This window comes from Manis pentadactyla, chromosome 3, assembly GCF_030020395.1.
Source record: "Manis pentadactyla isolate mManPen7 chromosome 3, mManPen7.hap1, whole genome shotgun sequence".
Classification (NCBI taxonomy): Eukaryota; Metazoa; Chordata; class Mammalia; order Pholidota; family Manidae; genus Manis; species Manis pentadactyla.
Window position 1 is genome coordinate 183,458,720 of NC_080021.1, and position 13,262 is coordinate 183,471,981.

General features: G+C 37.6%; 1 protein-coding gene across 2 annotated transcripts; it reads right to left on the reverse strand.

Moving 5' to 3' along the window:
• Positions 1 to 12: 12 nt before the first annotated feature.
• NDUFB6 (NADH:ubiquinone oxidoreductase subunit B6) lies at positions 13 to 11,372 on the reverse strand. 2 transcript variants are annotated; one of them, XM_036898175.2, is made up of 4 exons: positions 11,062 to 11,366; positions 9,067 to 9,159; positions 3,556 to 3,600; positions 13 to 192 (listed from the first exon to the last, which is right to left on the reverse strand). In XM_036898175.2, the coding sequence occupies exons 1-4, from the start codon at positions 11,239 to 11,241 to the stop codon at positions 124 to 126; spliced, it is 387 nt and encodes a 128-aa protein (XP_036754070.1). In that variant the 5' UTR covers positions 11,242 to 11,366; the 3' UTR covers positions 13 to 123. The 2 variants fall into 2 exon arrangements, with proteins under 2 accessions (XP_036754070.1, XP_036754071.1); XM_036898176.2 differs by lacking the exon at positions 9,067 to 9,159 and having other exon boundaries at positions 11,062 to 11,372.
• Positions 11,373 to 13,262: the final 1,890 nt, after the last annotated feature.

The window sequence follows — 13,262 nt, forward strand, 5'->3', positions numbered from 1 at the left end:
ATAGACAACATATATCTGAGAGTAAACTTTATTGAAGTTATCTTTCCAGAAAATATATTCAGTAAATATGGAAATGCAGCAACAAACTTGGGTCCATACCCCTTTGAAATTTGGAAGTAGTCTTCAATGATGTTGATCAGGAGATTCTTTCATTGGTGGAATTACTTCTCCAGTTTCCAGAATTGTATCACCCTAGGAAAACAAAGATGCATTAAGAGAAAAATTCTGTCTGTGAAGTGGTAGTTCCACTTGGTCAGACCTCACATAGAAAATCTAGTTCAGCTCTGGCATTCACACTTTAAAAAGGACTTGGACAAATTAGAAGCTGTCTAAAGATGACTAACCAGTATTCAAAATCTTATGGTATAAGTGAGCAAATAGGGAACATTTCACTCAAACATAACGGCCAGAAGGGACATGAAAGTGGTCTTCACAAAGTGATAAAGTGGTAACATTTGTTTTGCATGGCCCCAAGATATAGGAGAAACCCTAGAAAGAAGTTAACAGGGAAACATTTTCAGTTCAATATAAGGAGGTAATGTACTCCCAGCAATGTGTTAGTTAACTACCAGTTTACTGCTTGGTTCACATGTAAGAGACAGAGTGCAAACTGGCTGGGCAGCTGGTTCAGGTCTTTTCAAACCCAGATACATAATATTAGGCAAATTACTTTACTTTAGTTTCAGCTTTCAGACTCTGTCAGCCTGACAATCTGTGAATGAAAGGATAGAGTAGAATTATCCCCATCCCCACCCCTGCGCCTCCATGACCGGGTACTGCTCAGAACTATCATCTGATAAAGAAATACTTTTATTATGTTTAAGCCATTATAGATTTTGAGGAGAATCTGTTACTACAGTTAGCATTACTCTGACACACAAATCAGTACCATGAAGTAGTATAAATGCTTCTGTAGTAAAAACTGAACAACATGGCACTGGCTTAGCGATGTGGAGCTAAGGACACCGGCACTGGAGGACAAAAAATAGAAACAAAAGGCAGCAATAACTTGTTAACAGACTGTCTAATGTACTTCAGGTTCTAAGAGAAATAACTGAAAAAAAGTTACCATATGTGTTTGACTACAATTACCTGCCTTAGGATGTACTTTAAGAAATATGAGCTCAGGCAAGAAGTGGCTGATTGAAAAGAAGAAATAAAAATGGAGATAATGAAAAAATTCAAAACTTTGCAGTATCAGAAAATCAGGTTGCTTCTAAAATCTCTAAACAGTGAAAGTTAACATTAATGAGATTCTGAGAAACAGAAGCCCAATAAAACTTAGTAAACAGAGGTTCTCATCCCTATGGAAAGATCACACTGAAGTGAAAGTAGCCTTTTAACCAATCTGTTCCAGATTCCTCTACACAGGTGCCACCAAGCTGAGAGGCAGCTGCATGAGGACAAAGAAGTAAGAGCACTTGGTAACTATACAGAGATAGCACAGATGCATGTGGGACTGACTAGAAGCAGATTCCTACCAAGTACTTTTCTTTTTCTTTTTCTTTCCATACTTACCAAATGTTGTGGGAATAGGTGCTCAAAGAAACCAAACATAAATACAATGAAAGCCTGTGAATGGCTGAGCGTAAAACAACATCTGGCATGCAACCTTCTGTGCAGGAGGCAGATTTTAAGAGCTGTACAACCCTAAGAAGGCTATGCTCCCCAGAACCCATTTTGGATATGGCCTCGGTCGATAATGGAAAAGAACCCCCAGGACAGCTAGGGGCCAGGAAGGACAATGAACAAAGGTGTTCCTTCCAGAAAACAAAATCAGTGCTCATTCAAGTAACTTCATGCACATAGGGATTAGAAGTCTGTACAGTGTTTGACCACTGGGATTTCAGAATTGCCAAGAACCAATGACTGCTGTGCTGTCTGAATTTCACCACTGAAAATGGGTGAGACTGAGTCAGGATTGGGGTAGACAGAGATACAGTTAATTTGTCTTAATTCACTGATCCTCAGGTATCCAAGCAAAGTCATATCTAAAACTGACAGGTACTAGTGTGCCCTGTCTGAGATTCTGGATTTGGGGCTGGTTGTACTGATAGAATGGGACTTTGGGATTTCTCCCTAGGGAAGGTATGATGTTACATGTGCGGGAAGAAGAAAGCAAACAGCCATTTGGTGACTAGAAGGATGGACTCTGGCAGAGACTCCAGGCATGGGAAATACAAAAAAGCATACAGATATTTCCGACAATGAGAATGAGTTCTGGACAACAGTATTTAAACAGAAGTGATGTAAACTACTTCCAAGCTTAGACCTTGAAATCATCCTGAGATGTCCAGTCCTCTCTTCCCCTAACATGACCTTGGAAGCCTCATATTCCAGATGGCGTAACTACAAGACTGAGAAGGACCACCTGATACTCACTAGTGTATAATGTCAATAAGAAATAGACTTTTGTTATTTCTGGTGTTTTGTTACACCACCAAAATTGGGGGGTTTGCTATTGCCTACCCAATTCTAACATTTATACAGATGTGCATTCTTCAGGTCCTCAAAGGGGTCAATGGCACAGAAAAAGAAAGAACCATGGTGACAAAAACAGAAGTAGGAGAAGCACTGGAATCATTATGTAGTCTTCTAAAGACAGCCCTCATTTTCCTTTGAACAGTAATGGCAAAATAAAAATGAGTGATAAATATATATATATATATGGAAGAATAAATCACCCAACTGGTTATACCAGCCTATTTTGAGACTAGCTAGGTCCTGACACAACCCATTATACACAATGAAATACAAAAGAAATTCTCTACTATTTCCTAAAGCAGGGGAGTTCCAACAGGAAAGGTTAGTCAATTTTGGTTCTCCCTAAAATTACCTTCTGTTGCGGTAGATCATGTATTATTGTGACTGTGTCATTTGATTGAAGCAAGAATCAACACTGAGTTTAATTTTTTTTAGTTATAGAACTTAGAGATTGATGATAGTTCATTATCTGTGATTAAATAGGTCTAAGAACATGAAGTATTTTACTATGCTAACTGATAACTTCAAAACCAATCAGTAAATATTTCAACTGACTACTCAGTAATCTTTTAATGATGAAAAGACTCATTTTAAATTAGGATATTAGATTATAAATTTGTTTATAAAGCTTAAAGCACATATTAGCAGATTTTAAATTAACAGATGGAGGAGGTTAAGATCAAATTGCCTTGAGAAATGATAGCTTGAAAATAGTAACAGAGGAATTCAGTGCTGAAATGAAGTATCTGGTCAGGCTGGTGCCCTAAATCCTTAACCCTACACGAAATGAAACGGCACCAGTGAAAAATTGTTGACATCTTTAATTCACAAAGGTCATACAATACATTTTACAGCCTTCCTGAAAAGAAATGGGCCTACTTCCCATTTTTAACCAACTGCTACCTTACACTATTTTCAATTTTTTTTTTTTTTACAAGAAAATATGAAACAGGCACTTAAACTGAGAGTGAAGAAGAAAGGAACATTTTAGTCTAATGATCACCTGGATCAGGGAAAGGAGAGAGAAAAGTAGTGAACAAAAATAAAAAAATCAGAATTTTTAAGACTTACTGGGAATATTCTGGGCTTCTTTCCAACAATGGCATATGGTTTTGTCTGCAATAAAAGTAATGCTCTGTTAATAATGGTTTTAGAAAAAAAATGGTTTTAGAGGTTCTTCTAAAATAAAATAAATTATACCCCTATTTTTAACTTAAGCCCAAAACTTTCACCAAACTCCATACTCATATCCAACTGTTTACTCAAGATCTCTACTTGGCTATCAAATAAGAATCTCAAATTTAACCAGCTCCAACACTTAACTCCCCTCAACCCCAAACTGTTCCCTATCACAGTCAATGGCACTTTCATCCTCTAAATTATGAAAGCCAAAAAGCTTGACTCCTCAACAGACCCATTTGATTCTACCTCCAGATTATATCCTGAAACTAACTGCTTCTCACCACCTCTAGTACTACTATCCTTGCCCAAACCTTTATCATTTTTTTCCTACCAGTCTCCTGGCTTCTGCTCACGCCCTCCTACAGTCTGTTCTCCACACTACAGGCAGCGTTCAGTGATTACGATGCACGACTCCTCTGCTCAGTCTCATCATTCTTAGAAAGCAAACATCTTCACTGTGATCTCTAAGCTCTTACATAATCTGGCCCTTGGCTACCTTTCTAATCTACTACTACCCTTTCTCTCTCATTGTACTGTAGCCACAGTGGCTCTCAGAGAGGCCTAATTAAATTAGCAGCCCCTGCCATTCTCTTTTACCCTGCGCCTGCTTAGTTTTTCTTCTATAATTTATCGCTTCCTTATAACATTATATACTTCTTTGTCCATTTATTTCCAATCTCTAAGACTAAACATTTTATGAAGGCAGGGACTCAATCTGCTTTGTTCACTGCTGTCTCTCTGTGTTTAGATCAGTTCCTTGCACAAAGGAGATGCTAAATAAATATTTGTTATATAAATGTACTTATTAAGCATAGACATCTGCACAATATACCACACCAAAAACACTGTTCTTGAAAGATTATTTGCATGATGAAGGGAAATTGGATCCAAAAGCAGGAGAGAATTTCAGAATACAATGTGAGAACATTTAAGTATATTTTAAGTACTATGGCCAGAGGAAGAAACACTTAAAAGTGTCTTCAGAGAGAATGTAAAATTCAATTAGGCAGTAAGGTGTTAGCTGAAGCCAGCTGGCTTCAGTGCTATTGAGGATGCAGGCTACCCAAATCAGAAGAAAGTATAAGGCAAAGGAGAGGCCTTGGGACATCTACTGACACAAAACGTTCAATTATATCCATCTGTGGCTCAGGAAAAATCACCTGAAAGTATGAATCCCTTGGATAAGCACGATTAATGTCTTGAATCGTGGACCTAGTAACTGCAGCTTGTTAAATTTGCTTCTCTTAGTAGATAAATGTCTTTTCAACCCTAAAAAATACTAGTTGACTATAGACATGACAAAATAAATTAAACCCAGGGTATAAAGAGGTGAATATCAAATTTAAAAAGTTCTGAAAACACAGGGACAATCATATATTGTTATTTAGAGTGCTTGATATCATTAAGGTAATCTGGATACTAGGAGTTCTAAAAGATTAGTTTTAGGATTCTAGTTAAAATGCATTATTGATACAAACTTGTGATTTTTAAAAACATTTTGCTTTTTAGGGTCATTAATTTGTCCTACAAATACTTAAAAATAAAATTCAATATGTAAGGTTTATAAATTGCAGTTTAAAACATTTAAGAGAATATGATTATTTTGTAAGTGGAATTGTTTTAGGAGAGTTCAACTTGAATTAACCCAACAAAAATAAAAGCAAAGAAAATAAGAAACTGTTCATATTTTATTAGATGTGTAAGTAGTTTAACAGAATTTTAAAATCCAATTTAAAGAATTAGGAAAAAGAAAGTTTTAACATTTGAAAGTAACAAATTGAATAGTAATTTATATTCCAGATAACTGTGAACAGTTCTTTCTGCACTTAAAAACCCACTCTTGGATGTTAAAAAAAAAACTGTAAATGATAGAAAGTAACATTTTTTTCTTCTCTAGGGTCTTGCATGTTAAGACAGTGAAAAAATAACAAACATGTAATGGTATAGAGTGGCCTGTCAATTTACAGATAAACATGAATATAAAACTTTGTTCATTTAAGCCCATCAACAAAAGAAATATGAACTATACTCTGACCCATGGACATATAAATCATCAGCCACCTTTATGGGCTACAGAAAGATTTTCTGTTGGTTTTTAAAGTGAAAACACTGAACCCCAACTCTAATTTATACGAGCTTCCACTAATCTCATGTTTTTAACACAGAAGACAGGCCACATCCACTGGCCATCCTCAGAAACTGAGGTGGCAGCACATGCTCCTAAACTAATTTACTTCTCAATTATCAGAAAGTCCTCTTTTCCAAACCCTATTTATAACCCCAAGGCTAGAAATTTTAGAGTCATAGATGACTCTGACCTTGGTTTCATTCCCAGCTTAACTAGGGTTATTTCTTCCCGAAGAAGTGTCTTCTGGCTTCACTTTTCTTTTTCATTCTTAACTTTGCCCTAACCAGATTCTCAACTAGCATCTACTAAACTGCAACAGGCTCAAGCTGATTTGTCTGACATCAGTACTTTTCTCCTTCCAATTCACCCCACATATCAATGTTTTGTTTTCCTAAATATATATATTTTTAACAAGTCACTCTCCTGTTTAAAAATGGACAGCTTCCCACGGCCCACAATATAAAGTTCAATCTCCTCTGCCTACCTTTCAAAATCTCCCATTAATTGGTCTCAACCTACTGAGCCAAGAGACCTGCTATTCTGGTCCTCTTCTCAGTCTTGGGTAGGTATGACCACGCTTATTACTGATCCCTTATCTTTCCTTCTAACTGGCATAACTTTTCTCTTCCATACTCTTACCCAAATCGTAACTATCTTCCAACTTTAATATAAACACCTTGAAGTCAGGAATTTTGTCTCGTATATTCTTTTTATAGCAATTAAAGAAGAGGAGATACTAGCCACCCCATACTTGCTGTTCAACTGGCATAATCTGCTTAGTGAGAAGAATGATGTCAGCAATCAGAATTGTAAAGAGACTACACAATCAACAGGGAAAAAGTCATGTTAGAAGGAAATTTCTGAGAACCCATTTTTTGTTTCATTTTCCTTTCAACACGCTAACAGAAAGCAAACCTCAACTGCATTATCTACAATTTCATAGGAAGTACCTAACTCTTGTTTTATCTTGAAACAATTTTAAACTTATAGAAACTTGCAAGAATTATAAAAATATATTTTTTTATTGGATCACTGCATAGTAAATTGCTGACTGGCTTATTTAGTGTTTCCTACAGATAAAGACAATATCATTCCTAAAATAATCATAAAACAGCCATCAAGATCAGAGATCAAGATATTAATGTGGCTATGTTACTACCTTCTACCTAGTCTAAATAACCCATTCACATCTTACCAAATGTCTCAATAATTGTTTGGAATTCTCAGAAAATCCCCTTACATGACTTACTCTCCATTGCGTAGGCTCTGATATTCTGACTACCAGTGCTGAGTTTGTTCTTTTGGCAATGCAGATTATGCCCATTAATCAAGAATTGCATTTAGTGGACATGCCTCTTCAGTCTTTTTCAATCTGGAGCAAATCTTCAGTACTTTAACTTTCATGATCTTGACACTTTTGAAGGTAACAAGCCAATTATTATGCAGGAAAGTCTCTCAATTTGAGTTGTCTTATGTTTCCTCATGATTAGACTCAGGTTGTGCATTTTTGGTAGGAATACCACAAAATTGATGGTGCTTTCTTCTTGCATCCTATTAATACACAATTTCAGTTTATCCCATTATTAGTAATGTTAATTTAGATTTCTTGAGTAAGGTGTATCTGCCAGGTTTCTCCACTACAAAGTTACTTTTTTCCCCCTAGGTAACAAATATGTTGAAGATAGATATTTTGAGATTAATCTTGGCATCTTTTGATGCCCCTTGGCTGAATAAAATGTTGCTATGATTCTCAAATGGTGACTTTTCTATCATTCCTTATCCACTTATTTAGTAATTATTGCACCAAAAAACACTTTCTCTTCTACCTATTTATTCATTTATTTGAATATGGACTCATGATTTGCATTTTATTTATTCAGCTGGCTATCATCTATTACTATTTATTTTGATGCTCACATTGTCCCAGTGGGAATCCTTTCAAGTTGACTCCGTGTCCTTTAGATATACCTCCATCATTCTTTGAACACGTCTTGACTCTCTGGCACTGCAAGCTCATCTTGTCCTTTCCCTGCACCAGTCCTAGAATCAGCCATTTCTCCAGAGAGCTCTGGATCTTTTCAGTGGACAACAGCATTCAAAAAATGCTCATTACCATATAGTAGCACTGCTCCCAGGTGCCGTCAGTGGACAAAGCCAGGGAATATCCATATTTACACCTATATTTGTTCGTGTGTCTATCAATACATACTAAAAACCATGAGCTCACACTGATACTTCCAATTCCACTCCAGTACCACAGGGTTTCTCCCTTTCTGCATGTATAACTAACTCCCTTTGCTAAAAATGAGAATCTGGGGTCTCTTTATCATCAATAGACATATTTATTTGGTCAATCTGCCTGCATATAACCAGTCTCCTGTCACCACCACCATATGCCAGTCTAAACAGCTTCCTCACCTCACTCAGGCTCTGACCTGTTACTCCGGGGGGCCACGTGCACCAGTGCTCCAAACCACCCTTCCTCCCCATGTCCTCTTCCCCTGGGCCAGGTTCCAACAGCCTAAACCAATTGCTGCTAGTGCCACTCTCCAAAAAGGTGTACTCACCACGCCTCCCAGCCAGCAACCCACTCAGAACTAACATTCCTCACTGGGTACAAGAATGGCCTCCTCACTCTAGGGGGCAACACTCCATGCTGGGCAGCCACCACTACTCTCCCTTCCCTGCCACTCCCTGAAATGCACTCCTTCACCCTGCCTTGGAGCCAACACCCTGTACCAGCCTTTAAAATATGGTAACTGGCTTAGTTCAATCACCACAGTCAAGATTTTATAGTGAAAAAGTTCAAGCTTTTGGACATTTCTGGATTCTAAACAAAGGTTAAGCTGTGAAAAATCAGAATGCAGGAAAGAGAAGAAATGGGACGATGACAAAGATAACCTTTGTCTAATTAGAATTTTATCTAATACCAGATCTATGATTAAAAAAAAGTAGAAATTCTCTTCTCCCTTCCTAAGCAGGGCCCCAAATTCACACACATTATTAGGTCAACTACATTTTGATCTTTTAAACATTGGTTTTACGAGAAAATTCATTTAAGTTGTAAGCAACTAATACAAAGATTAACTGTTTGAAAAACCATATGCTACTTAAATTTCATTAAACATTTTACCTAAAAGGATTCAAAGTATTTCAAAATCAGTTATAAGTGGTGGTCTACTCAGTAGAACAGGATAAGTGTACCCACATAGGAAAATTTTGTACAATATAAAAAATAAATTCCAGAAAACACATTCTGAAAACATACTTACATTCACATGATATTTGAGATAATAATGAATAATCCAGGCAGGTATAACTACACAAGTAAAAGCAAATATACTGTGTCGGTATACCTTATAAATCTGGGGAGTAAAAAAAACAAAAAACACAAAGTAAATAGATATCCCATTTTTCACATTTATGGCAGAAAAAAAGCATCAATGATAAAACATTGCCATGATTATTTTTAAATGTCTAGTGCTGCATATTTCCTTATATTCTATATCTAACCTCACCCATTCAAATAACTTTATTAAACATAGGACCTGGAGTTCAGAGCAAATGAGGCTTACGACAAGTAGCATTTTGCAAAACTAGTAAGGCATTTACAGATACATGTTTTTTAAAAGAGACACCCAAAAACATCCTTACTGTAAGTCTGTTAAAGATAAAACAGCATAAATAATGAAAAAATAACTTTAACTGACATAACCAGAGTAATCAAGCCTACAGACTTTTTCAGGTAGTCATGTCCCTAAAGTATCAATTTCAGATACAATCAACACATTTGCATCACTCCAGGTGTAAGGCAGACAACTTTGAGCACACCAGTGCCAGAAAAAAGAACATTTTACATATTGGGATAGGGGTGTTCCAAGTTCACAATGAAATGTCTTTAAACACACTATTTTAAAAAAGAAAGGCAATAGAGAACTAAAAATAGAACTTTTCTGTGGCAGCCAATTTTACTGAAACACAACTCTCTTTTCAGGGAAAGGTCAATCTAGATTCTTTGAAGTGTTTTTTTTTTTATGGAAGAAAAAAATTAACTCAAAGTAAAATAAGACATTGCAACAAATGATTATTTACTTCCTTATATCACTGACTGATGGGTGGGATGTCAGCTTTCAACCAATGGCTGCAAAAACAAGTAATGTCAGGGATACAAAGAGGAAAGTTGAACTAGTTTAATTTTACCACCACAAGTCCACTTTGTCAGAAAAATATGCCCCAGAGTTGGTAGCACGGTAAGAAAGTAGATACACGTGAATTTCAGTTGAACTCCTTTGATTCCCAGCTCTGTGCCAATGTGTATTTCACTGAAATTTTGTAGGCCTTGGGTTCCACACATTTTAAATGAGGATTAGTAGTCGTTTCTACCATATAAGATTAAATAACTAAATAAAGTAACATGTAAAACCCTGAACAAAGTGCTACTTTTTCTTCCATAAAAAAAAAACACTAGGCACAAAGCAAGGTCCCAAGTGTCACTTATTTGTATTACAATTATTAACCGAAGTCAGTTAACTGAAAGCAATTCTAAGATAATGGTGCTCATCACCCATGACTGATATGACTTAACGACCTCAAGAAAATGTCCAGAGACCCTAGAAATAAAGCTCTTTAAACGAGTGATTTCCTGCAGAATAAAGTCCAGGAATGACTTTTTAAAAGTGTATTAAAAGCACACTGTGGTAGTTTAAAAAGGTAGGTGTTGAATATGATTCATTAAATATTTCAATAGGATGCTGTCTTTTATGGTGCTCACATGGAGCTGTACTGCCGGTTAGAGGCTCCCTGTGCCTTCTAGCAGTTGAATGGTGTTAGTTGGTCTCAACCTTAACAGTCAGACAGGGGTCCCCGAATAATAAAATCATGTAATTTTTAACTATAGTAAACCCTTGGCCATCATTCTTAGAGAAGATTGCTACAGTCAAGAGAGACTAATGTGCAGCGTCCTGAAAAACCTGGAGATTCGCCTCTTTCTCATCACACTTGACAGCAAAAAGGCATGACTCTCCCAAAGCCATACATGTTCCTGAACTCCTGGACCCGATTCCCAAACCAGGAGTCTTGGGGGCAAGGCACCGTCCCCGCTAAACCTAAGTCTAGGATGAACCTCATTTCTCCCTCTGGAAACTACCGGGACTTGGCGGGCGCAGAGCAGTGTCAGGCCTCGGTGTAGCTACAGTGAGCGGCGTCCAGCAGCCAGGCTGGCTGTCGCGGTGGGGCGTGTACGGGGGCGGGGGAGGCCCGTCACTCACCACATTCCTCCAGGGGGCCTGGCCCCTCAAAAATTTATTCCAGAATTTCTCCATTGGCCACAACCTCTGCGGGGGCAGCAACGGCTCCCGGGGGCTCAGCTCCTGGTCCTTTAGCCATTGCCTTCTGAGCTCTCGCAGCTGCTGCAGTCGCAGTTTCTCGTCTGGCGTGTACCCGGACATTTAGCCGCTGGTTCCCAGGTAGAAGGACTCGGCGCGTCCCCGGAACCAGGGTCTTGTCACCTACGCGCGCTCCTCTGCAAAGCGACCTTGCAAGGACGCCTGGGAGCTACACGCCGCTATGGCGTCACTCGGGTGCTGCCGCAGCGGCTCCAATGTCCGCCTCGTGGCTGGGCATGCGCAAAGTCCTGCGCCCCCGCACTCCCCTCTCGATCTGCCCCAGATTAGGAGTGAGAGGGTGGGGAGCGCTTTCGTTAAAGGATACGGGGGACGTGGCGGGTAAAAGGAAGTATGAGAGATGACAGGACTAGACCCGTGTGTTGGGACCTGAAAGGATGAGAATATGTGCTTTAGTGAATCTGATCTCCAAGAGCAAAATTCTTCACTCGCCACTCCCACCTTAATTCCCCTACCCTTGACCAAGGCAGTCTGTGGAGACCGTTACATCCAAGTTTAATCACAGCCATGTCAGTGACTCGTACAATGAGCTTGAGCAGCGGCCTCAGTCTGTTCCACCCTCTGTACTGCGGAAGTAAAAAGAGTAGGTTAGTATCTAGCAGAATTAGATGCATTCATATTTCGACCCAGCAATCCCACTGCTAGGACTCTATGCAAAAGATAGAATGATAAAAATATGAAAGGAGTGTGCAAGACTATTCACTGTAGCACTATAATAAAACACTGGAAATTACCCAAAAATTCCTCAATAGAGGACTGGTTGAATATATGTTACAATAACTCAAAAAGTGCTCTATATACAACTGAGGAGTGATCTCCAGAATATATTGTTAAATGAAAAAAGCTAAGTGGAGAGAAGTGTATACAGTATGGTAACTTTTATCCAAAAAGTGGAGTCTCATAATGCTAAATGTAACATGTTTGCTTAACTTTTTAAAGTAATGGAAAATGATTGTGATTTTTGCAATGTTACCTATAGGGGGAGGAAGGAACAGAGGAGACGGGAATAGAAGCTAAACTTCCCTGAATATATTACACTTAAGACATTTGAGTCTAGAACCATGTAAACATTTCATATTATTATAAATCAATTAAATTTGTTTTTAAATAGCCTTTAAAAATCAAAACTAAAAACACATGGATCTAACTGATCTGCTAGGTGGCATAATCTTGAAAACACACACCATTTCAAGTAAGTTTAAACCATCAAATAACTGTACGTCTATAGAGAGATGTACCTCAGAGACAAAAGATACACCTCAAAGACAAAAAGAACTGAAAAAAGAAAAATCTTAAACTGTTTTAAGTAATCATATTGTCAATAGTGACAGTAGTGGTGGTATTGGTAATCTGATGCTGAAATAAGCATTTATGCTGGGATTTTTATAATGGAAGAAAGTAGATACAAATGCAAGTTGTATGAGTTTAAGTAAAAACTCTGTAGCCCTGAATTTGAATGGAAAGAATCAGTATCAACTCTCTCTATATATATCTATATATTTGTCTTTAAATAAATATATATATATATACACATAAATTTTATCTTAGCTCTGTCCATTGAAATGGCCTAAAAACAATGACCAACCCAGTAACCAGAAACATCTCTAGGTCCTAGATTGTGATTTCTAAGTACCATTCTCCATTAAAAGGAACCAGTATTCCTAAAAGCAGCAGTTTACAAACATTTCGCTCCCAAAACATTTTAAAACTCTTAAAAATTGTTGAAGGCCCCAAAGAGCTTTCATTTATGTGGGTTATATCTACTGATGTTTACTGAACTAGAAATTAAAACAGATTTTAAAATAACAAAAATTATTTAGTGCAATGACTGCCATTATTTTACATTTTTGTAAATCTCTTTAATGTCTGGCTTAATAAATGACAGCAGAATTCTTATAACCATTTCTGCATTTAATCATAACATCACACACCATGTAGCCCTTGGGAAATTTTGTACACGTTTGTGACAGAACGAGAGTTAAAAAGGGCAAATTGCATCTTAATATTATTATGAAAAGAATTTTGACCTCACAGATCCCATCAAAGAAGCACAGGGACACACACTT